Here is a 24,384-nt window from a genome sequence, read left to right on the forward strand (position 1 = left end):
CCAACAGCACCACATCATCTGCAAAGAGCAGAGATGCAATGCTGAGGCCACCAAACCGGAACCCCTCCACTCCTCGGCTGCGCCTAGAAATTCTGTCCATAAAAGTTATGAACAGAATCGGTGACAAAGGGCAACCTTGGCGGAGTCCAACCCTCACCGGAAACGAATCCGACTTACTGCCGGCAATGCGGACCAAACTCTGGCAACGGTCGTACAGGGACCGAACAGCCCGTAACAAGCGGCCCGGCACCCCGTACTCCCGAAGCACCCCCACAGAACTCCCCGAGGGACACGGTCGAACGCCTTCTCCAGATCCACAAAACACATGTGGACTGGTTGAGCGAACTCCCACGCACCCTCGAGGATCCTGCGGAGGGTGTAGAGCTGGTCCACTGTTCCACGGCCAGGACGAAAACCACACTGCTCCTCCTGGATCCGAGATTCGACCTCCCGACGGACCCTCCTCTCCAGCACCCCTGAATAGACCTTACCAGGGAGGCTGAGGAGTGTGATCCCTCTGTAGTTGGAACACACCCTCCGGTCCCCCTTCTTAAAAAGGGGGACCACCACCCCGGTCTGCCAATCCAGAGGCACTGTCCCCGATGTCCACGCGATGTTGTAGAGGCGTGTCAACCACGACAGCCCCACAACATCCAGAGTCTTTAGGAACTCCGGGCGGATCTCATCCACCCCCGGGGCCCTGCCACCGAGGAGCTTTCCAACCACCTCAGTGACTTCGACCCCAGAGATAGGAGAGCCCACCCCAGAGTCCCCAGACTCTGCTTCCTCAGCCCGAAGGGGCAACGTGGGTCCCTCTTCCCACGGGCTCACCACCGGTGGGAGGGGCCAAAGGGGTCGGGTGCAGTGTGGGCTGGGTGGCGGCCAAGGGAGGAGACTTTGGCGGACCGACCCCCGGCTACAGAAGCTGGCTCTTGGGACATGGAATGTGCTAGAACTTCACAAATGGAAATCAACCTGACTTTTTTTTTTTAACAGATGTGTTCCTTTTAAATATTGTGAACATGACAAAGACGATATTGTGGCAGTTTTAATATCACAATATCACGATATTGCCCGTATCGTTACATCCCTAGTGTTGACATTGGCTTGCTCTATTCAACAATGATATGTTAATGGCTGAATGATTCTGGAGGTACGAGGATGTTGGGAAGACCTGGGCAGAGTCAACACTTCTTATAAACTGGAAAAAGAAATCCAAAACAACCAGAAAAATGAGTTACAATAAAAGCATTTCAATAGCAAGATGATGACAATGAATGATTACTTGAGACATGACGCATGCTGCATCCGTCTGTTATCAAATGCTGCCTTGCTGAAAGGAAATTGTGCTAGCGAAGGCTCAGTTACAGTGCTTGCCTTCTGCTGCGTGGACTTACCCGGTGTGGTCTGATGCTTAAACATAACGTTAGACCATGAAATTCCTCACCCTCAACTCTTCTTCTGACGATAGAGCTGGAAACTACCAGTCAAACCAGTGGTCGAACTTGACCTCTATGGGCCCATTGTTACAGTGATTATTACCCCCCCCCCCCCCCATCCCAGTTGACTTTAGCTGCCAATCAAAACGTAAAAGTGAATTTTTCAATTCAAATAATGTTACTGTCTAGGCGGAATTGTTGGTCTTGCATTTAGATTACACCATAAGTGTGCAAGTAAAGCGTCTCTTCTCTTGCAGTCGAGGGGACAAAACCAAGGTTCTGTAGTGCTCTCTAGTGGCCTGATTTGAAACTGCAACTATCTCTGACAGGCAGAAGGGTAAACGCAAAAGATACGACGAAGTAAATCAGAACACAGAACACATTTTTTTGATGTAGCTATATTCATATTCATATTCATGCTATTATATGCATAATCATTTTCATTAATGTAAGCATGCAGTCTCATTTGCATGCCGGCATATGTGATCTTCTTTCTCAGTGTGGCGTGGAACAGCAGTCGACGTACTTTTTCCCTTGATGGCTAAAATAACAATGACTTTAATACATTTTTAAAAAAATGGTGAATGAGGTGACACTGTCAAAACAGTTTAAAAAAATCTCTAAAATATCCATGAAAGCAAACTGATTGTCTTAAACGATTTTGCTTTTACTTTGAAAAAACCATGATGCACATTTTTGTTTTATTTTCTGACAGTTTCCGACCCAAACCCGAAACTTAATCATAATTAATTTATAGCTGTGCATTTTCTGTACTGACAATTTTTAATTATAGTTTAGTTATTAGTTTTGAATAAGTGCAGGAAATCCACGTGTTGTTTTTTTTTTAATGTGATCATCAATTAATCGACAAACTAATTGATTAATCGATTATTAAATAATTTTCTTAGTTCATCCCTAATTTATTTTAGTTTTGCTTTTTATTAAAGACATGTTTTAGAAATTACGATGCATTATTTAAACTCTCTTGAACATGTTATATTACGAATCAAAATGACTGATGGAAAATCTATATAGGGCGAAGGTTAAATATATTCTGCTCTCCCTCGATTTTAATTAACAAATTAAATTAATGTTTTATGAGTAAACAAAAGTGAGTCACACTGACCAATGAGAACTATTGGTGTGTAAAAGAATTGGCCAAAGCAGGAGGGTTAATATAATGTGAAAATACTTTATTTTTATTTTTATGTATTTGTTTAGTTTTTACACATTTTAGATGAAGCTAATTCGATAAAGTAAAACATGCAACTAATTACAAATGTTTTTAAATACTGGAATCACAAGTTTAGGGGTGCTAAGCTCCTGAACAGACATAAAACATGTCACTGCTATATCAATTTATAAATTTATTGCAATTACATTCCCACGTTAATGAAAGAAAAGCATAATATATTCTGGGAAAGTCAAATCAAATCTGAGAAATGTTCCACATTCCGCCGCAAAAGTGGAATCGATTGGAATTATAAAATAAATATATTGTAACCCTAATTTCAAGGGGAGGAAAACTCATGTATGAATGAATCATCAGAGTCATCCACATTGTGTGTTTTTGTTATTGGTGTTGTTGTTCTCAAGTAAATCAGCTCCCTCTAGCGAGCACTAACATCTAAAATAAATAAATAAATATTATTGATTTCATATTTATTTATTTATTAATTAAATAAATAAATAAAAAACAAATAAAGAAATAAACTGACCTTGGACCTACTACTGCAAAATATGTCAAACACATGAACACAAATTGACTTTTGTGAGTACTTAGTGGGCGACACGGTGCATGACTGGTTAACACGTCTGCCTACCAGTGCCGAGGGCGCAAGATCGAGTCCGGGCTCCGGCCTCCCTGGTTGGAGTTTGCATGTTCTCTCCATGCCTGCGTGGGTCTGCTCCGGGTACTGCGGTCTCCGCCCACATTCCAAAGACATGCTTGGCAGGTTAATTGAACACTGTGGCCTAGGTGTGCTTGTGGGTGTGGATGGATGGATGGTTAAATACGTAGAATATATAAGTCCCAATAGATGTTGTAATGTTAATAGACACCCAATCTGTTCACTTTCTGTACACCTTCCTTGGCTTTAGTATTCACACATACACATAACACTACAGCTAGCTTTTCCTATTCCAATTCAAACAATGGATGGTAGTGGGATTTCTGACTGACATGTTTCTTTCACTAGAAAAAAAAACAGCCAACTTCTATTCAACAACATCAAAAGTTAGATATGATTAAATGCAGCAAAATTGAAAACTAGTGAGATGGTTGTTATGAACTGGAGTTGGATCCCAAAAGTGCAGACATAAATAAGACCTTAACTATTTATTAAGATCGAGAGGCGTGGAACAAACTTGACTAGACGAGAAACAACGAGAGCTGCACAGAGGAACAGAGGTAATAATCTGACAAAACACACACTTCTCCGACAAGCTTATATAGACAGTGAATCGATCTGATTGGCTGTGGCTAGACATGTGGGTAACAGGGCTGACATGGCATTATCTGATTGGCTGTTGACCAGATAAAGAGATTAAAGATTGCTGACATCACATAGCGTCTTACCAGTTGAAACTAGATGCTGGTTACATCAGTTCAAAACAGACACTTGACCTCACGGTCATGACCCAAACATAACTCTTGCATGGCCCAAGCATAACCCTTGCATGACCCTAGTCATGACAGTAAGCATTACAGTAAGCATGACCCTAGTCATGACAGCAAGCATAATCCTTGCATGACCCAAACATAACCCTTGCATGGCCCAAGCATAAACCTTGCATGACCCTCGTCATGACAGTAAGCATAACAGTAAGCATGACCCTAGTCATGACAGCAAGCATAATCCTTGCATGACCCAAACATAACCCTTGAATGGCTCAAGCATAACCCTTGCATGACCCTAGTCATGACAGTAAGCATAACAGTAAGCATTACCTAGTCATGACAGTAAGCATAATCCTTGCATGACCCACGCATAACCCTGCCATGCCCTTGCATGACCCAAACTTAACCCTGGCATGACCCAGTCATGACAATGGTATTGAGTGGTCAAAACAGAGGAATGTTTGTGTTCCTGTTTCACACCACAACTTTCTTCCTGACAGATGTTATCAGAATTTGTATTTATTTTATTATTTTTTTTAATTTTTGTGTGTAATAGTGAATAACATTACGTTTGTTATCTTTGTTGGGGGGCAGGACCAACTAACAAGGTGATGCCCCCAGACAGTCTTTAAAAACCCCGAACCACTCCTCCCCCAGATTGACGCACCTGCAATATCAAGGTTGTTTGCAATTTCTATCTATATAGTTAATCCTAGAATCCTAAAACTGTGTGCTAACAGTTCATATATGTTCTACAATGAAAAATACGGCTGTGCTCAATTAAAAAAAAAATCCAATGCAAACACTTTTTTTTCTTCTGGTTATTATTGAATGTCTTTATGAAAATGGTAACAGAAAGTCGCACAGACAGTGCACACGATCCGCCACTAGAAACCCATAAATCATTGTGACTCTGACCACGCCCACTGCTGAGGTATTGGTTCTTTTGCTGCTTTTGCGTCGCTACGTCCGCTCTGGGCAATTTAAATAGAGCCTTGCGCAATTTGATGAATAGCGTCGCCGTCATAAGCGTCAGAAAAGTGTGGAAGGAAGGCGTGTAATCAGACGGACAGCTGGAAGAGCGAGTGGGAAGTCAAAGAAGGAGCGGCATGTCTCCTCCTCGCCGCTTCGAGTAGTTCTTTTATTCGTGGAGCTCCAAAGTGAGAGACTTTCTTCAAACTCATTGCCATCCGAACTGGCCTGGGATTTTATGCTTCTTTTGACAAGCGATGGAGCCGCAAAATGATCATGCCAAAAATGGTCAGGTCTAAGTCCAGTTTCACAGACGCAAACGCACCAATGCTTTTGTGAAAACTATTTTGCAGCGTGTTTTCATTTCAACGCAGTCGGAAAAACGTTTGGCTCGACAAGGTAAAAACGTCTGTTTCCTTTCTTTCTTTTCCTTTCCGTCAGCGCGCTCATTAAAGCGACGCTTTAGTTCAACTTAAACGTTATCGTTTTTGCTCACTTATAAACGAGAATTATTAAGAACGAAATACTTTGACATTAATGTCTTCCGTTTGAAAACTGGCACTCTTCCAAATCTCCCATTTGGCGACGTTCTGCTTTCCCTCTTGAATCAAAAAAAAAAAAAAAAAAAAAAAAAAAAATTAGCAGATTGTCTCCACTGTTTTTTTTTTTCGTTTTTTTCCCTTTTAATTCGAATATGTTGTTTTGTATTACTAATGCTGCTGCTTTGCAAATACTAAATTATATCATATTTCATCTACCGTGCAGTAAAGTTACCAGTTGTTAAACTGCAATTTATTCATCCCTGACCTGCTGCATTGAACTTATTGTATACACTTAAGCATAACATCTTTAAGTATGAGAATCATTAACAGAGACTGATTACAGTGTTCCCTCGTTTTCCGCTGGGGTTAGGTTCCAAAAAAATACCCGCAATAAATGAAATGAAGTAGTTAGCTTTATGTTTTACAATTCTTATAAATGTTTTAAGGCTCTAAAATCCCCTACCACACAATTTAGACACTTTTTCTCATTGAGGCATTTACATGTTCTCACATTTCTCTCTTGTTCAAACATTGATAATGTTCAAAACTTCATAAATTTTATAAAATGGGTATATTACTGCAAAAAAAATATGCAAAATTGCAACTTAAAAAAAAATCCGCGAAAAGTGAACCGCGTTATAGCGAGGGAAGACTGTAAACCAAAATACACAACATACTTTGTACTCTGACAATGCTTTATTGACACTTCCCTGACTTGCAGTGCCTGCGTGGTGCGCTCAGGAGCCCGCGAGGGCCCACATCATGGTCAACAACCAAGCGTCGGGCTTGGCGCCGGCCCCGAGGTCATGTGCAGGATGTGGGGGGAAGATCGCTGACCGTTTCCTGCTCTTCTCCATGGAGCGTTATTGGCACACTCGCTGCCTCAAGTGCTCCTGCTGTCAAGCTCAGCTGGGCGACATTGGCACCACCTGCTACAGCAAAGGAGGCATGATTCTATGTCGTAGCGACTACATCAGGTGAGGTCTTATGTGGCGAGGAAAAATGAAGTGGGAGATTTTTTATTTTTTATTTTTTATTTTTTTTTAAGCATATGGAGACTGTATCATTTCTCCCCCCCCTTAATTTGCAGGCTGTTTGGGCACAGCGGGGCGTGCAGTGCCTGTGGCCAGTCAATCCCAGCCAATGAGATGGTGATGAGGGCACAGGGAAATGTTTACCACCTCAAGGTAAAGTCCCCAGCTCCCACTTCAACCTGCTTTACCTCCTGCTGTGTGTTTGACAGAAACATCTGGGGCATTCCTCCTCCCCACTAAGCCTCAAACATAGACACAAGACAGATCATTAGGTACACCTGCGCGCCGTGCTAAAAATTCTGCCGTTTCGGTTCAGTTTTGCTTGACGCGGTCAAACAAGGTGATACATAAATGCTTGTTGTAATGCACTTCACACTCAACTTTGTTTCCATTTAGGGTTATCTAATTTGCGGTTATCGAAAAATCCTGTTTACAATGGGGTGCACCAATCACTATTTTTTTGGCCGATCACTTATCCGATTTTTTTTTTTTTTTTTTTTTATTTCTCCATAAGCAACAGCATACAGCTTCAATGTTCCAATCTTGTTTTATTGTAAAATGTTGAGCAATACCTGTGAAACAATACAGACAGCTTGTTTTAACTGCACATGAAGTAAAAATGAAAATCCTATTCGTCATGTTGCAGTAGAAGCGGACATTGGTTGACTTTTTCGGACCTTTGCGAAGATAGATCAGTTTTATTTTAAGGGATTGGCCAATCACTAATCCCCCCAAAATGAACGAAATTGACGACGAAACCGAGGAGCGAGCGGTTAAAAAAAATGGATGGATGGTTGGATGCCGAAACCGATCCCGAATGATTGATCAGTGCACCCCTAGGTGCGATTCTAAACCTTTTCACAATAATGAGCAAATTTTAAAATCAACACCTCTCTGAAAGTGTCAGGTAAAACTGTTATCTACTAGGGCTGGGTATTGCCGCTAACCTCACGATACGATACGATACGTATCACGATACAGTTGATTCTCAAGGCAATACGTATCCTGATATTTTACATTAATTTACTTAGATTTTATAATAACAGTCATATGTATACCTAAAAGGATATGTTTATTATGCTGGATGACAAAAATGTTTTTGTTAGTAGCTCTTCTGGTTTACCACCAAGCGGCATGCCTGGTCGAAATCTACGCACTGCAGAGCTGTTGATATTCATCCTCTGCTTTATTTTTTTTCTTAGCAAAACACAGTGTCCAATCACTGGCGAGCTATTTTTGCATTAATTGAAAGCAATTAACTTCAAAGACGCTGCTGTTTTTTTATTTTTTAGGTACAATGCTAGCCGCAAAGGCAAACGTTAACTGCCTAAGTAAATTTAACGAGCAAAATCGATTCTGATGCCTGCGTATCGATACGTGTATTGTAATGAGGCCCGCAACGATATATTGCCGTATCGATTTTTTTGAGCCCACCCCTATTATCTACTACTGCTTGATGTAGTCCTTAAATTGAGCATTCAGGCGTTTTTCATTTATTTTCCAAATAAGGTGTTAGTGTCGCCTTTGTCATTATCCTTAAATGACACAATGCAATCAAACATTGTCGTGCATGTGATTTCATCAAAGCTGACGTGCTGTTGCTATGTTGAATTGATCTATTTACAGGCCTGACGTTGAGTTTTGTTTTTCTTTTCTGCGGCAGTGTTTCAGCTGTGCCACGTGCAGGAACAGACTGATGCCTGGAGATCGCTTCCATTACATCAACGGTACAATCTTCTGTGAGCACGACAGGCCCGGCGCCGCCCTGCTCAGCAGCCACCTGCCACAACTTCAGAGTAACTCTGTGATGACGGACCAGAAGGTAAATTGCATTCCTTACATGTTTAGCATGCTTCGAAATACATGACAATGTATGACAGTGAACATGTGGCCTGGATACCAATTTTTATTTTTTGGCCCGCAACATTTACTAATTATCCTCCTGACTACCAGGGGGAAAAATATTGTCCAATCATGTTTATTTTGATATTCCCCAATCTTTGTGAGGCAACTGGAATACTGCAAAAGAAATTTTTGAAAAACAAAAAAGTTGTTATTTTTAAGCTATGATGTGTCCACTACAGAGGACTTTTTTTTTTTTTTAAACTTTAATGCTAGGCTCAAATATAGTTATAATAATTCAAACAATAATGTAATGAGTCTTATAGAAAACATGCTAACAACATTTAAAGCCAAAATTTGTTCAATAAAAACTGTTATACACTTACTTTTTCTCTTCCCTAAAAAGCGCTTGCACTGAGGGAAGCCATTTTCTTTTATGATCCAATCAAAGGTAGCATAGCCCCACCACTGCACATTTGGTATCGTTGGAAAGCTCTGAATGTCCTCTATAGAGCACAAAAGGAGTTAATTCAATCGTATGCACTGGATATTTAGGTTTAAAAATGTCCACTACAGAGGACAAATTTGAATTGCTGGTAGTCAGGAGGATGCAACATCTGCTACTAATACTATAATAATTTGATATACTGTATAACCTTTCTAAATATGCAAATGAACTGTTTACAATTTAAAAAAATAACATTTATTTTCATCAAAATTATGATGAATAAATATTTTAAATTTAAATTGTGATGAATAAATATTTTAAATTAAAATTAAATTTTTACGAGCAAGAATCTGCTCTGTGTCGAGGTCCAATTTGCAAAAATGTCATATGAATGATTGCCAAATAACTGCATTTAAAAAAAAAAAAAAAAAAAGGTCACCTTACGACAGGTTGCCCCTGTTTTTGATCTGAATGTAGAGATTGGATTGGATTGGATATATTAGAGTGGGTTAGGGTCGCGACAGCCACAAAATATTGTTAATTCCTAAACTATTTCCCTCGTAGCAAGATGTTCAGGGAGCAGAAGGAATACAAAAACATTATGCAATTGCTTGATTTACTGATTTTTGGTGTGCTTGATTTTTATTTTTATTTATTTTTCCCCCCTAAGTGGCACTTGCATCCTTTAATTTTCCTATCGTGGCCCTTGGAGAAAAAGTGTGAACGTCCCTGATGTATGGAGTCACAGCAGGATATTTGATCAGAAACGGGCCAACTACGATAACCCAGAAGTAGAAAAAGCGCTGAATTCCTGCAGTATTTTAAAATTCAAAGGGAATATGGATGTCACACTCACAAAAAGCATTGCACTCACACACAAATAATTGCAACAGTGACAAAAGAAACAAATGATAAATTCTCTTGAGATCAGTTTTTGCATTACAAAATGTTATCATATTGTGATTTGTTGCTAACATCTTATGTCATTGTCAATGCACGAAAACAAGGCAGAAATCCAATTCACCATTATAAAGAAATATATGTTTGAGGTGCTTTGTTTTACATACCCACACATGCATTTACACGCATAGATAACAGTCCTTAAAAAAAGATCATAACTGTATGAGTTATCGTGTTTGTGCATCTGAGCCATCTTCCCACCAATAATCTAACTCACTACCACCATTGTGGCGCTAAATGTTTGGAATGCGGCACCACAAGTTTCCCTCAAGTCAACTTGACTTTGCAACTACAGCACACGTATGTTAGCGAACAGAATATTTGATTTTGACACATTGCTTGAAATATGTTCCACGTGAAATTAATCAGGAAATTTGTTTGTTTTTCGTCCACGTTGGCTGTTAACGTTTTCACCATGAGCTCCTCTTGTCTGCTGATTTGTTTAAAAAAATAAATAAAAATGGAGTGAGCTGAGATTTCCTGTGCCTTACAACAAGCCTCTTTTCTAATGACTGCGTGAATGAGTAAAATATGATTATTGAAACGTCCTGTCTTCTTTGCAGGTGTGTTGAGTGGCGTGTGCGCTGAAGCTTAAATTCCTCTCTCCTGCAACCGTTGCCATTATTGTGACTTCTGTTCACCACCACACCTCCCTCCCCCTCAAAGGACATTTTTTTTTTTTTTTCCTTGCAATGAAATCCCGGCCTGTCGTCGTATCGCAGAATCCCCGACCCCTCATCCAAAGTCACGTTTGTCGTGTCGGGGTAAATGCTGCAAATTCAAAATACAGTTTCGGAAGGGACCGGTCAGTAACGGGCCCTTTGATTTGTCGTGACTTTTCTCATCCATATGGGGGGGGCCCCTGGTGTTCATTCCAAAAGTGTCAGATGCTTACATGATGTGTGGACTGCACTAGCAGAGACTGTGATGGACTCTGAGAAAGCCAGAAGACGACAAGCGTCATCAATCAGAAGATGCAGCAAAAGATGCTCGAGTGCCAGTTTTGATGGACTGCTGTAATATGACTGTCAACGTCTCGTGCCAAGTGGCATTATTTTCCCTAAGTGTCAGTGTTTTGAATGAACTCTGATCCGTCTCTTTTATATGGCGATCTAAGGCTGTGCGTGAATTTTAAAATTGGTGAGTCAGGCACAAAATGTATATTTCAATCGTCAGAAATCCATTCATTCCAAAACAACTACTGTTTGAAAATAATGCTGCAAACTTTTTTCAGCACTCTGAAAATAGGAACCTTTCATTGTTATTGCCAGTGCTGTAATTTCTATAATGAATTGTACTTTTCATCATTTTCCTGGTCAATATGTGGAAGCAAATAATGCTTTTATTGAGAAAAATCCAATTAAAAATGATTTTCCTGTCTGAGCTGGCATGACTGCGAGGCCCCGTTGTTGTTCTGTACTTGCTGCATGGTACCTAGCATGGGTGGTTGTAGCGCAGGGATGTCCAAACTATGGCCCGGGGGCCATTTGCGGCCCTCCGTCCATTTTTCAGTGGCCAAAAAATGCTAAAAATGGCATTTGACTCAGTTTTCTAGATGGTCAAAGTAAAAAGGGGTGTGTCTAAAAACAGGTGCTATTAAAGGTTATTTTAGTTAAAGGTATACTTTCCTTATTTACTCATTTTTGGCAGTCAAACATTAATATTCTGCCTATAATAAATTTGATATTTTCATTATTTTTCATGTACAATTAGTACCTTTAAAAACACATTTTGCAACTTGCTGTCGACTGAAAATGACATCACAAGGGCTCAGCTAACCAATCACAGCTCAGCGCTGTGAATGTCACATGACCAAACCTAGAAAACAGCTGAGCTATGATTGGTTACCTGAGCCCTTGTGATGTCATTTTCAGTCGACAGCAAGTTGCAAAATGTGTTTTTAAAGGTACTATTTGTACGTGAAAAATAATGAAAGTACAAAAAAACAATTTCGTTAACGAAATAAAAATGAAAATTCTTTTTAAAAAACAAAAACTAACTAAAATGACTTTTTATGTTTACAAAACTAACTAAGACTATAATAATAGCAAAATGTCCTTTGTTTTAGTCTTTGGTGTAATTTTTAGTAGATTTATTTTGATATCAACCGGAATAATGACGTTTGAAAGTATGTCACTCAGAAGTGATGTCATCTAGCAGCAGCCAATAGAAAAGCACCTTCAGATGACGTTGCTCCCACGGTGTTTTTTTAAATATTGCGCACAAGTAATACACATTTAAAAAAAAAAATAATAATAATACTGAAACTAACAAACTAAACTAAAACTAAGCATTTTTTTAAAGAACTAACTAATAAAAACTAACAGAACCACCCTGAAAACTAATAAAAACTAAAATGAAAAATTCCAAAACTATAATAACCCTACTGCCATATGACAAATAAATTGGTTTATATACTGTAGCATTTTTCCTAAATATGCAAAAGCACAAATAAATTATTTGTACAATTTTTAGGACTAAACACAATTTCTCTTCATAACATTATGTGGCCCTTGCGTCCTTATAATTTTCTGTATGTGGCCCTCAAATGAAAATGTTTGGACACCCCTGCTGTAGCGGTCTCTTTTCTCTCTCACTCTTGTTAGCCGTGTATGGTGAAAACATGGCTGATTACCCCGGGGAATGGAATTAGGGGGCTTGAGCTCTGACCATTTACAGAAGCAATTAAACATGAGCCCTGTATCTGTGCCGCTGGAGCTCCTGGGAGGCTGAACTTGGGGCATATCCTGTGGCTGGCTGGCTCCGTGGCTGACTGCCTGCTTCTAATAAAGCCTAATCTGAAAGCTCCCTAATTAAAGGGGAGTGGTCCCGTCTCGATGGCGGGAATTTCCGCCGATCGCACGTGTTTGTTGTTCATCTTGCCGCATCGTGCTCGTCGTACTGCGCTGTACCGCACGACTGTTCGGCAGACTCGCTGTAGTTAAGCTTTAAGTCTGGACACCTTTTGAATGGAACGTAAAAACTTTGACGTGGCATCCCGTCAGAGGGGTGAGGATAATCTCGGCGTGATAGCAGCAAGTGAGTATGCAGTGTGCACCTGATAGCATCTGCTCTACTTTTGCACCTTGCCTGGGAGCGCGGCAGCCATCAAACTTGCACCTTAATGCGCTTAGCTCTTCTAAAATGTCCCACTTGTCATGGTCGGTGCTGATACGGCATCAATTATTTATTCCACGTCTGATCAAGGGGCGTCGCGCAAATTCATTAACGTATGCAAATGATCACAATTACAATTATCTTTGCGTGGCGACGGCGAAGAACTAAAACCTCGGCACATTCTCGACTCCCATCGCACCACAAGTTACACTTTGCATTCAAACTAATCAAGCCTCATCTGCCTCTTCCTAATTAGGCAGAACGTTTTCAGATGCCAATTAGCAGGTCTCGAGAAAAGGCTCTATGCCATGAGGCCTCGTCTTTTATCAGAGCTTCTGCAGGTGTGTGGCTCACCATGTAGCCCGTGTCATAGGAAAGTGTTTATTCCTGCTAATTAATCATATTAACACATGGAGATGAGAGTAATTGCCTGAGCTCCACCACCGCACACTGTGCGAAGGCACAAGTTGATGATGCCAGGATATTTTTACATGCTCATGATGAAAAGTCCCCCATTCTTACCCAGATACTCTTGTGACGCAGAGCCAAGATGCGGTTTCAAATGCCTTCGTCTTGATGATGAGACCGCTCCGTGTTTGCGAATCAGTGATGTGCTGGTTCGGGTTTGACCTCACAGATGTTGGCCATTGATTGCAACCAACGCGTCTGCACCAGGACATGGGCGAATACAGACCTACCCACAAGGGCGTTGTTCAACAATATTAAGACATTTTGCCCCCCAATCAAAAAAAAAAAAGCATAATTATTCAGATCTTCACAAAAATGTGATAGGGCAAAACATGGATGCTGCAACATTTTTTTGATTATTTCAACATTGTCAGTCTATCCATCCATCCGTCCATCCATCCATCCATCCAGTATCCATCCATCCATCCATCCATCCATCCATCCATCCGTCCGTCCGTCCGTCCGTCCGTCCATCCATCCATCCATCCATCCATCCATCCATCTATCTATCTATCTATCTATCTATCTATCTATCTATCTATCTATCTATCTATCTATCTATCTATCTATCTATCTATCTATCTATCTATCTATCTATCCATCCATGCATCTATCCATCCATCCGTCCGTCCGTCCGTCCGTCCGTCCGTCCGTCCGTCCGTCCGTCCGTCCGTCCGTCCGTCCGTCCATCCATCCATCCATCCATCCATCCATCTATCTATCTATCTATCTATCTATCTATCTATCTATCTATCTATCTATCTATCTATCTATCTATCTATCTATCTATCTATCTATCCATCCATGCATCTATCCATCAATCCATCCATCCATCCATCCATCCATCCATCCGTCCATCCGTCCGTCCATCCGTCCAGCCATCCGTCCATCCATCCATCCATCCATCACTGCGAACCCTTGTACCTCCAAAAATAGTCACTTTTCAAAATGGTTTAAAATTGTGTACTTAAGTGTGTGAAAAAGAATTGCTGCAAGTTTGTACACTTTTTTTTTTTTTTTTTTTTTTTTTTTTTTTTAATTAATCCGTACACCTCGAGGGAAAAAAGCAGCACAATGAGATTCAACATTTTATTTGCACTCAGCGGTGAAGTTTCCTCCTGATGGACACGTCTCGTCCACAGTTGAGCACGAGGCTCAACAAAAGTATGTCTGCTGTAAAACTGCCATCTGGTTCTCATGATTTTTTTTTTTTCTCTCCATTTCCTAAAGCACGAAATGCAATGGTCGTCTACTGTTTCGCCGACCTTGTGAAAGCTGCCTGGGTTGGCAAAGCTACAGTAGGTTATGCAGCACCAAATGACTTCCGCTGCTCAAATGCTGCACCACAATCATCAACAGGACCTCACTTGTCATAACCTCTGATTGTTTAACGAGCAGACGTTTTGTGAGCTGACTTTGAACCGGCTGAGGTCTTCTAGTTGTGCTGTGCTGCATTGTACGTGGGTGAAACATGAGACATTGCTGGAACATGTAGGAAGTGATGCATGCTGGAGCCATAACTCACTACTGCCTTCCGCATGGGAGTAGAGGGGCATAATGACAGCGTGTACAACTCCCCGCGTCTTGCAGGAATGTCAGTAATGGGAGAGCGAGGGAAGTTCTCCTGGCCAATCGGAACGCTTTGAATAATTAAAGTGATCGGCTTAATTAGCTCAATTACGTTAATTTGACCACGGAACATGGCCATATGGTGAAAGGAAACAAAAGAGGGGGGAACTAATTAAAAGTAAAATAATGAGGATTTTAATTAACTGGCTCCCTAGACAGCGGAGCGCAGGGATCAGGAGCCTGCTACCATAATTAAAGTGCTGTAACGCTGGCAACATCTCCTCTCTTTCTTATATCTGTGAGGGCTCTATCCATCTAATTAAATCTGTAAATAAATTAGCAACATTGAGGGTTCCTGCTTGACTTAACACTGCCTAGAATCCACCCCCACCTTCCCAATAACATGCTCACCTTACTCCAAGTAGACGATGCTAATGCTAGTCATACAGGCAAAGGTTGAGCTAAGGTCAAACATGAACAGTTTTGGGGGCGCAGGCAGATAATTGTGTCTATTCTACTCCAATCAGGGTTGTGCACATTGATTCCAGACTTTGGAAGAACACCGGCACTGCCATCACGGTTCGGTACTGTAAGCTACAACTTGTTTCTGTAAATGGCTAATTTTATATTGCGTTACTCCCAACACTGCCAATAAAAGTGTTGCTTTGGCCACACAACATGAGTGAAGTGATGTGAAGGCTACAATAATATTTCATGCTAACACAACGTGTGGAAATGTTCCTTGTTTTAAAAAGTGACCAAGATTATAGACAACGATTTCTGCCTTGGTATGTATGCTAGCTTAGCTTAGTATGCTTGGTTAGCTAGCTTACCGTACTTAGCCTGTTTCACTTCCTATGGTTTCAAGATATGAACAAAATAAATGTGTTCAAGAACTGTATTAACTCTTTTTGTCAGTGGGTGAACTTGTTGGAGTTTTGCAATGTTGTTTTTTTTTCCACGCCAACAAAGTTCAAGCCAATAAATTCCATTTGAGCAGTTAAATTTGACACATTGCACATGTCATTGTCACTTTAGGCTTAAAGCTTTTTAAACAATGTGTGGAAGCTTTAAGGCGTACGGTTCGGTACTAGGATACCAAATCTCAATAACTGCTCATTTGTATGGGAGCCTTTTTTTTTTTTTTTTAACTTGACTGACTCATGCCTGCACAATTGGGTTTTGTAAATGGCCTATTGTCTGTGTCTTAAATTCAGCTGCTCCCGAACAAAACCAGACTGCTAAACTTTCCCCATTACTCTGTGAAAGCAGCTGCTGCCTTTCATTAAAACTCTCTCAGAATGACAAGTGAACTACTTGCATATTAAATTAACAAAAATGTGTAAATTTTGAATGAACCGTTACGTTGTCAGTTCAAAGTAAACAAGGAGCGAGCAACTATTTAACGTTATTAGTGGCAATCGCTGCACTGAAATGCAGAGATGCACGACAAATTCATAACTTCACCTTTTGCCCTGGAGCAATATGGAGCAATATTTAAGGTGTATGATATGACATCGTGAATATCATTGCACATTTTGCAGAGTAATGTAAAATAGGTCTATATTAATTTAAAGTATGAATAATTCCAGGACTGATTTGTTTTTAAAAGTTTTTGTTGTTGTTGTTAATCCCCTCCCACACACATAGGAAGAATACAATATTTTGTGTCCCCCAATTTGCACATAAAGTCAGGTCCATTAATATTGGGACATGGACACAATTCTCTTTTTTTTTTTTTTTTTTTTTGCCATCAGGCAGCACCAAATAAATAAGATGTGCTTTAACTGCAGACTTTCACCTTTAATTTTTTACATTAAAGTCTGATGAACAGCATATGAATGACAACAGGAAATATACAATATGCCTCAAACTTTTTAAGGGACTGGGCTAAATTAACAATCACAAATGAATCTTTCACTTTTTTCGACATTTGGTTGCAAAGGCTTTGCAATTTATTCGTCACGGACAGCTTCCGTGTGACAACATTCCGCTTTTTAATACAATGACTTCACTGAATAATAGTTTTTCTCAAGAATTTTCACAAATGTGCAATGACGAAGGACTGTGAAAGACTTCAACGTGATGTGGTCCACAAAAAAGCGGGTTTCTTCATTTGTGTCACTGTAATGATGTCAACAACCAAAAGGCGCCTTAACAAGTTCAAATGAGATTCATAAAGCAGACTTGAGTTCTGAGCTGCCAACTCCTGCGAATCTCCCCAGAAATGTGTTTGATTGATTGCTATCATCTTTCTGATTGTCACACTATTTGCCCTTTATTTTATTGGATTATGATTTATATTCTGTTACTTTTATCATCGTGTTTATATCACTTTTTCATTTTGGCTTATTTTTTTTTTTGCCTCGTATAGCATTTGAAGTCATTTGACGCGTGGGAAAACAAATGGAATGAGAGTGAATTGCACAACTTTACAACCACCAACAGTTTGGTGCTCTGTTGTGCATAAGTTATAGATAGAGGGTTTATCATTTTTTGCATTCATACGCTACTGCAGCCGTTTTTCCTATTGGTCTTGTGGCTTGTGCTTTATTGGGTTGAGATCAGGTGACTGATTTGACGCTTGGATATTGGCTTCAAAAAGTTACTTTCTCAATAAATTATAACACAATATCTTACTTTTATTTATTTATTTTTTTTGCTCGTTGAGACCTTTTCATGGGTTTAAGCATTGGTTATTCATTAAAAAAATATATTTGCAAACTATGAAATATTAAGTGCCCCACCTAAATAAATAAATAAATACATACATACATAAATAAACAAATAAATTGACTATATTAATTAATTAATTATATGAATTAATTAAATTTGACTATAACAGCAAGAGTGACCTCCTGCTTGGCAAATAGCGACTCCTCAACTAAAATCTACCGTATTTTCCGCACTATAAGGCGCACCTCATTATAAGGCGCACCCTCAATGAATGACATATTTTAAAACTTTTTCCATATATAAGGCGCACCGCATTATAAGGCGCACCTTCAATGAATGACATATTTTAATACTTTTTCCATATATAAGGCGCACCGCATTATAAGGCGCACCTTCAATGAATGACATATTTTAATACTTTTTCCATATATAAGGCGCTACAGTAGAGGCTGGGGTTACATTATGCATCCATTAGATGGTGCTGCGCTAAAGGGAATGTCAACAAAAGAGTCAGATAGGTCAGTCAAACTTTATTAACAGATTACAAACCAGCTTTCTGACAACTCCATTCACTCCAAAAATTAATAAATAGCTGTTTTATTATTTTCTCTGAGGTAAAGTATTAGTATTAGCTAGCGATCCAAGATGGCGGGATCTTCCACGCATGCGCGTCACCGATCGTGCAGGGCCACCGATAGCGTCTTGACAGCGAGAACTGTTGCGGCTCAATATTGATCCATATATAAGGCGCACTGCATTATAAGGCGCATGGTCAGCTTTTGAAAAAAATTGAAGGCTTTTAGGTGCGCCTTATAGTGCGGAAAATACGGTAGTAATAATGCCAGTTTGGTAGTTACAAATGAATGCTAATAGCTTTTCATGACCAGCGGAACCTCCAAAGTAAAAAAAAACCCCCGCAAAAGTCTGATCATTTGTGTTTCAACCGAAATTTTCTGGACATCGAAACCTCAGCTCAGCAGTCAAACGAAATGTCCTCAAGTCACTGAGCAATCTGGGATTAACTCTGCAAATGTGTTCTCAGTTTTCTATGGCTTCTTTGTGTTTGTGGTGAAGAATAGCAATGATGGAAAGAGTGAAACGTGTGATGATGATCCAGTGACATAGCAAGGACATCAATTCTGTGACCTGGAAAAATGGTTGTGAGATTACTTCTTGTTGAAAGATGTATAAAGGACGGATTTTATAGTCATTCATGAGTGAATGTAATTGGTTCATAACCTACTGTAGTTATTGGCACACTTTTATGCCCTTAATGAATGCATGAAAAGTATTTTCCAAGATAGTAAATTTCATTTCTTCGCCTTCTTGAGGTAGTTATTTGCTAGAGAGGCAACCAATGGAAAAGACCCTGAAGGGAAAATGTCCTGATTTTGGTGTTGTAATGAGATGTAACATGTATTTATGTAAGTATTTTTTTTTCCATTTGTTAAAAAACATGCATCCCATTTATCCTTTAGGCCAATGTTTCTTAAACCCCGGTCCTCGAGTATACCCCTACCCAGCCTGTTTTCCGTGTCTCCTTCAGCCAGCACAGCTGAGGATTGTTATCAGGCTTCATGCAGAGCTTGCTCATTAGCTGATCGTTTGAAACAGCTGTGTTGGCTGTCGGAGACATGGAAAACAGGCTGGATACTCGAGGACCAGGGTTGAGAAGTGCTGCTTTAGGCCAACACTTTCAAATCAATGATGTCAATTGAATGAAATGTACCAAAAAATACACCAATGTAAAAGCAAACATTTCTCTTTCGCCATTTCAGCTAATAAAGCCTCTTTACATGGCTTTTTTTTTTACTTCCTCCTTTACTACCTCCTGGAGCTTCCATGAGAGTTTGAGTCTTGCGGGGGAGTTGGGTGGGGTGGGGAGTGGGGGGGGGGTCGTTGTTGGCAGGCATCACCTTCATCATTAGAGGAGCAACCGACAAACTGTTGTCAGATGACCGTCTGGGGACGGAGCAGCCCTGTTTGTCTTGGGACACTTTTTGTGAAATCTGGGAAAGGCCGGGCCCTCGTCACCCCCCCCCCCCCCCAAACTCCATCAAACCAGGTGGAACACACGTGTGTTCATTAGCACCCTTTAATGAGGGGCAGATGCAACAATGCCACCTCTCATGCATGCTACCCCCCCCTCTCTCTCTCTCTCTCTCTCTCTCTCACGCACACTAAACTTTGGCAGACCCATGAAAATACACAAATAATCTGTAATGTTAAGGAAAATTATGGTCGCAATGCTAATGTGTATTTACACACTGAAGCGTTTGTGTCACACCCATACACGCACATCTCCATTGTGGCCCATTCATTCCGCGCTATGGGGACAGGGTCTTTCACAGCTCAGATGCGTGGGCCTCATTTGTCCAATTTAGATGAATGACTAGGATCGTATATCCTCCCCCTTATGTCAGACTATTTTTGTCTGGCAGGAAGTGGATGCAGGCATCAGAAAAATGTTCAATTTGAAGTTTTGTCATTGGGAATAGCTTTTCTTTGACATTAAAAACACAACTGCGTTCTTGAAAGAAACACGCGCGCACAACAATGCTTCGGCACATTTACTTAGCTGGTGATAGTGATGACACTTTAAGAGACCTTGAAATATTTTATTTTTGCTTAATAATTAGCCATCCATTCATCTTCTCGTCTTATATATGTCTTATAAGTTACAAGATAAACGTTACATTTTCACATCAACAAAAATCTGTGCGAGCAGTTTAATGTAAATGGTTCTTTCCGTTTCTGTGAAAGTACCATATTTTCCGCACTCTTAAGGCGCACCGCATTATAAGGCGCACCTTCAATGAATGACATATTTTAAAACTTTTTCCATATATAAGGCGCTACAGTAGAGGCTGGGGTTATGTTATGCATCCATTAGATGGTGCTGCGCTAAAGGGAATGTCAACAAAATAGTCAGATAGGTCAGTCAAACTTTATTACTAGATTACAAACCAGCTTTCTGACAACTCTATTCACTCCCAAAATAAATAAACAGCTGTTTTATTATTTTCTCTGAGGTAAAGTATTAGTATTAGCTAGTGATCCAAGATGGCGGGATCTTCTGCGCATGCGCGTCATCGATCGTGCAGGGTCACCGATAGCGTCTTGACAGCGAGACCTGTTGCGGCTCAATATTGATCCATATATAAGGCGCACTGGATTATAAGGCGCATGGTCAGCTTTTGAAAAAAATGAAGGCTTTTAGGTGCGCCTTATAGTTCGGAAAATACGCGAAATCATTGTCATTGTCATTAACTGGACTTGATGATTGATGGAAGTGCCCACCTTTCGGCGTGTTCTTCAGCACTTTCAGCGAACGCCTGATAATGCGAAGCCTCACAAAATTACACGGATTGAGAAGGACCGTGTGTACTCACCGCCCACCAAAAGGTGGGCACTTCCATCAATCATCAATGACGATGCCCACTTCTGTTTTATTATTCAACAAAAACGTTTTCTTCTCCATGCAACCATCTCCGACTTGCAATGAGTCAAGTGCACAAGCAGGAATGTGATCATTGGGAGACGTCAAGCTGAAATGCCAGATGGTTTGCGTGTGCGTGCGTGTGCGTGCGTGTGTGTGCATGTGTGTGCGTGCGAGAGAGAGAGAGAGCGGTTTGGCATTTCAGACAGAGATATCAGTGGAGAGGGTGAGAGGTGCACAGTGCATGTTCACAGAAAGTGGGGGCCATCCAGCCTCTTTCAAACAGTGGCGGCTTGTGGTTTTCCTGACTCAACCTGCCATGAGACAATATTAGGCGAGATGATGGGGGGGGGGGGGGGGGGGGGGGGGTCCCTGTGGCTCCGCCAGGTGTCTGCTCCTGGTTTCCTGGCTTGATAAGCGGGGCTGCTTCTGCCCTCCTCAGTAGAACTTACGCCTTTTGGAAATGCCAGTGCGGGGCTGAGGGCAGATGGCCCCCAATGCGGCCTCACCTCAATGAACCGCGGGGGAACGCAGGCTTCTTATCAGCACCGATGCACCTGCCCAGGCAACACAAAAGGAGACCACTGATGTGTAGTTGAGTTGGTGGGAGACAAATGCAATGACTGTTATCCTGCGAGCAATGTTGATTGTGCTTTAGTGTGCAAGACATTTTATCCAAAGTAAAACTTTGAGAGTTCGTCTGACTTTGACTATATCTCTCTCTCTATATATATATATATATATATATATATTTTTTTTATTAATTACAAGTCAAGGTTACCGGTAGTTAACTCATTTGCTCCCAATAACGTGTAAATACGTTTTTTTAATGTTCTAAGAGTCCCAAAGACGTATTTATACGTTTTTGTTTTGTTTTGTTTTTTATGCTAGAGCATACAGAAGGCTTTGATGCAGCCTCTCAACTGCAAAGAACGGTTGCAGAAATAGTAGTTATTACACAAACGGCCAGCAGGTGGCAGCAGAGCAAAGGAGATCAACCAGAGCCATCGAAAAAAAAACTCAATTACTTACAATTTTAAATAGATTTGTGAAAACTGATGAAACTTAGCTCTCTTCTAACGCTAATTGCTGCAAAACGGAAACAGATAGAAACATACTTTTTTTTTCCTGATGAAAGAAGAGACTTTAATCTTTCTTTTGATAGGTTCCATACCTTTATAGCAATAGAACACAATATTCTGTGGGCCTTGCAAAATCAGTCAAAATCCAGTAAAACAGCCGGGAGCGAACGGGATTGCGAAATGTGAAAATGGCTGGGAGTGAATGAGTTAAGGTTCTGCTAAGAGATCAGTCAACCAAATGCAATCATCTGTGGCCTAATTTTTTTTGCACTGAAGCAAAGCATCAAACGTGCTGAGAGGTGAATGCCGAATGATTTCTGTACTTGTGTAAGATAGTTGGACTCTGATAATACCTATACTCAAATTACGAGTTTTCTGCATTAAATAAGACTATTATCAATATTATCAAATATTGAATGTTTATCAGTGTTTTCTGAAAAATTTGGGAATTTAATAAAAGATTTCTTTTCCTTTTATTATTATTATTTATTTATTTATTTTCATCAATGCAAAACGTGGAGGGCAAACAACTTGCTACCTTTCAGAGGATAAATTGGCATACGTAGTAGTTCAGGATGTGGACTGCTAAACGCCTCATTGCATGCGTGTGTACGCGTGCGCGTGTTTGCGTGCACGCGAGCGAGCATATATTTACGCACACGCGTGTGTGCTTTCTGTAATTGCGTAAACCGACGAGGACTGATAAGCCGAGTGGAGCCAGACAGCAGACACTTAAAAGATGTCTGCGTTGATAATAAAGGGAGAGTTTTGTATGACCAACCTCACTCAATGAAACGCTCACTGTTATATCCTCTTTGTATTTTGTGCTTGAGTATCTTGGGAGCTGCATGAGCCTTGAAAGATTTTTTTTTTTTTTAAATAATCAAGAAATCCAGTCCACAAATTGAGCTTAAGTTATATTCTGATCTGTGAGATTTGCACTGAAGCGCACACTGACGGCGTTCTTGCAGCCATCAGCTCTTCATTAAGCTTCATGTAAATCCCCACACCGAGATGGGAAATTTGGAAATATGAATGTCAGCTCTCGTTTGAGGTCGATAAAAGCGTGGGACACGCAGGGGCGGGGGGCTTATCTTAGGCGGTCAGTAGCTATGATCTCAAGCACTTGTTGAAATGAATCCTCCACAGCAGAAGCGTGGCCTTGAAAGGCAGCCAGAAAGAAGGTTAAAAGCTAATTGATTGCATGTTGTCAGAGTGCATAAATTGTGTATGTGTGCACAAGGACATCATCGTCCAGTGTTTGCGACTGTCTCGTGCCCCCCCCACCCCCATCCCTCCTGCCTGTGTTTTTGAACTTGCGGATGAAGCCATCTGCACTTCCCTCTGGAGAACTGCAGTTCCCTCGCCTCCTTGTCCCTCCTTCATTTTCTGCTCCCGCTGTAATGGGAAAATTGCTCCGTCTTTCCGCTCTAGTTGGGATTGGCAGTGTTGATAAGCATTGTAGACACAATTAGATGTAAGAGTTTCTTTAAGAGGCTCTGCTGTCATTGGTGGATGACCTGTGGGACGTATACCGTTTCACCAAACTGCCTCCTCTGCATTGGGAGAAGAAGTTCTGTTTGTTTGGAATCAACAACAGCACATCCACGAGTGAAAAACAAACTTGACTGTAGCACTGGTGGTGTGGTCCCCCTGAGTGAATCACTTTTGCTGTCATTTCTGCATTACGGGGTCCTTAACTCATTCACTGCCAATGACGACTATAGACGTCAAAATCCAAGCAAACAGCCAGTGCAAATTTTACAAGAAATTTGAATTTAGTTTTAGTTATTCATTGTTTTCATTCATAGTTATTAATCATTGTCGTTATGAATAACAACGATGACAACAATCTCATTGCTAAGTGCTACCATCGTGCGTAGAACGGATTCCTGTTACCCTACAACACGGGCGTTGACGTTCTTGTGATCGGTCTTGGTCTTACTGAGACCACATACTGGGTCTAGGCCTCCAAAAGACAATTTTAGTCGACTAAAATTGCTCTTTATTTTTGTTGACTAAAATTGTATTAAAACTAAAATACAATCAGGTGACTGAGCTATGACTAAGGCTTTAATTAAATTTAGTCAGAAGACTATAACTAAAACTAAATTATTTTTTTTTATATATTAAAATTTTAATTTTACATTTTCTTTTTTTTTTCTTTTTTTCAAAA

The 24,384-nt window shown here is 40.5% G+C and overlaps 1 protein-coding gene across 1 annotated transcript; it reads left to right on the top strand.

Annotated features, from left to right (window-relative positions):
• The first annotated feature begins 5,055 nt into the window (after positions 1 to 5,055).
• On the top strand, positions 5,056 to 11,247 carry LOC144019654 (LIM domain transcription factor LMO4.1-like). The gene is made up of 5 exons (XM_077522852.1): positions 5,056 to 5,430; positions 6,295 to 6,550; positions 6,664 to 6,760; positions 8,271 to 8,429; positions 10,421 to 11,247. Exons 2-5 carry the CDS (start codon positions 6,336 to 6,338, stop codon positions 10,427 to 10,429), a joined length of 480 nt encoding a protein of 159 aa, XP_077378978.1. The 5' UTR covers positions 5,056 to 5,430; positions 6,295 to 6,335; the 3' UTR covers positions 10,430 to 11,247.
• The last annotated feature ends 13,137 nt before the right edge of the window (positions 11,248 to 24,384 follow it).

The sequence above is a fragment of the Festucalex cinctus genome, chromosome 5, assembly GCF_051991245.1.
Source record: "Festucalex cinctus isolate MCC-2025b chromosome 5, RoL_Fcin_1.0, whole genome shotgun sequence".
In the NCBI taxonomy this organism is placed as follows: domain Eukaryota; kingdom Metazoa; phylum Chordata; class Actinopteri; order Syngnathiformes; family Syngnathidae; genus Festucalex; species Festucalex cinctus.

Bases quoted from the DNA above. Each gene is read 5' to 3' on its own strand.
- LOC144019654 (XM_077522852.1), top strand. From the start codon at position 6,336: ATGGTCAACAACCAAGCGTCGGGCTTGGCGCCGGCCCCGAGGTCATGT. The intron at 6,551-6,663 runs GTGAGGTCTTAT...CTTAATTTGCAG, and splicing joins TGTCGTAGCGACTACATCAG to GCTGTTTGGGCACAGCGGGG. The intron at 6,761-8,270 runs GTAAAGTCCCCA...TTTCTGCGGCAG, and splicing joins GAAATGTTTACCACCTCAAG to TGTTTCAGCTGTGCCACGTG.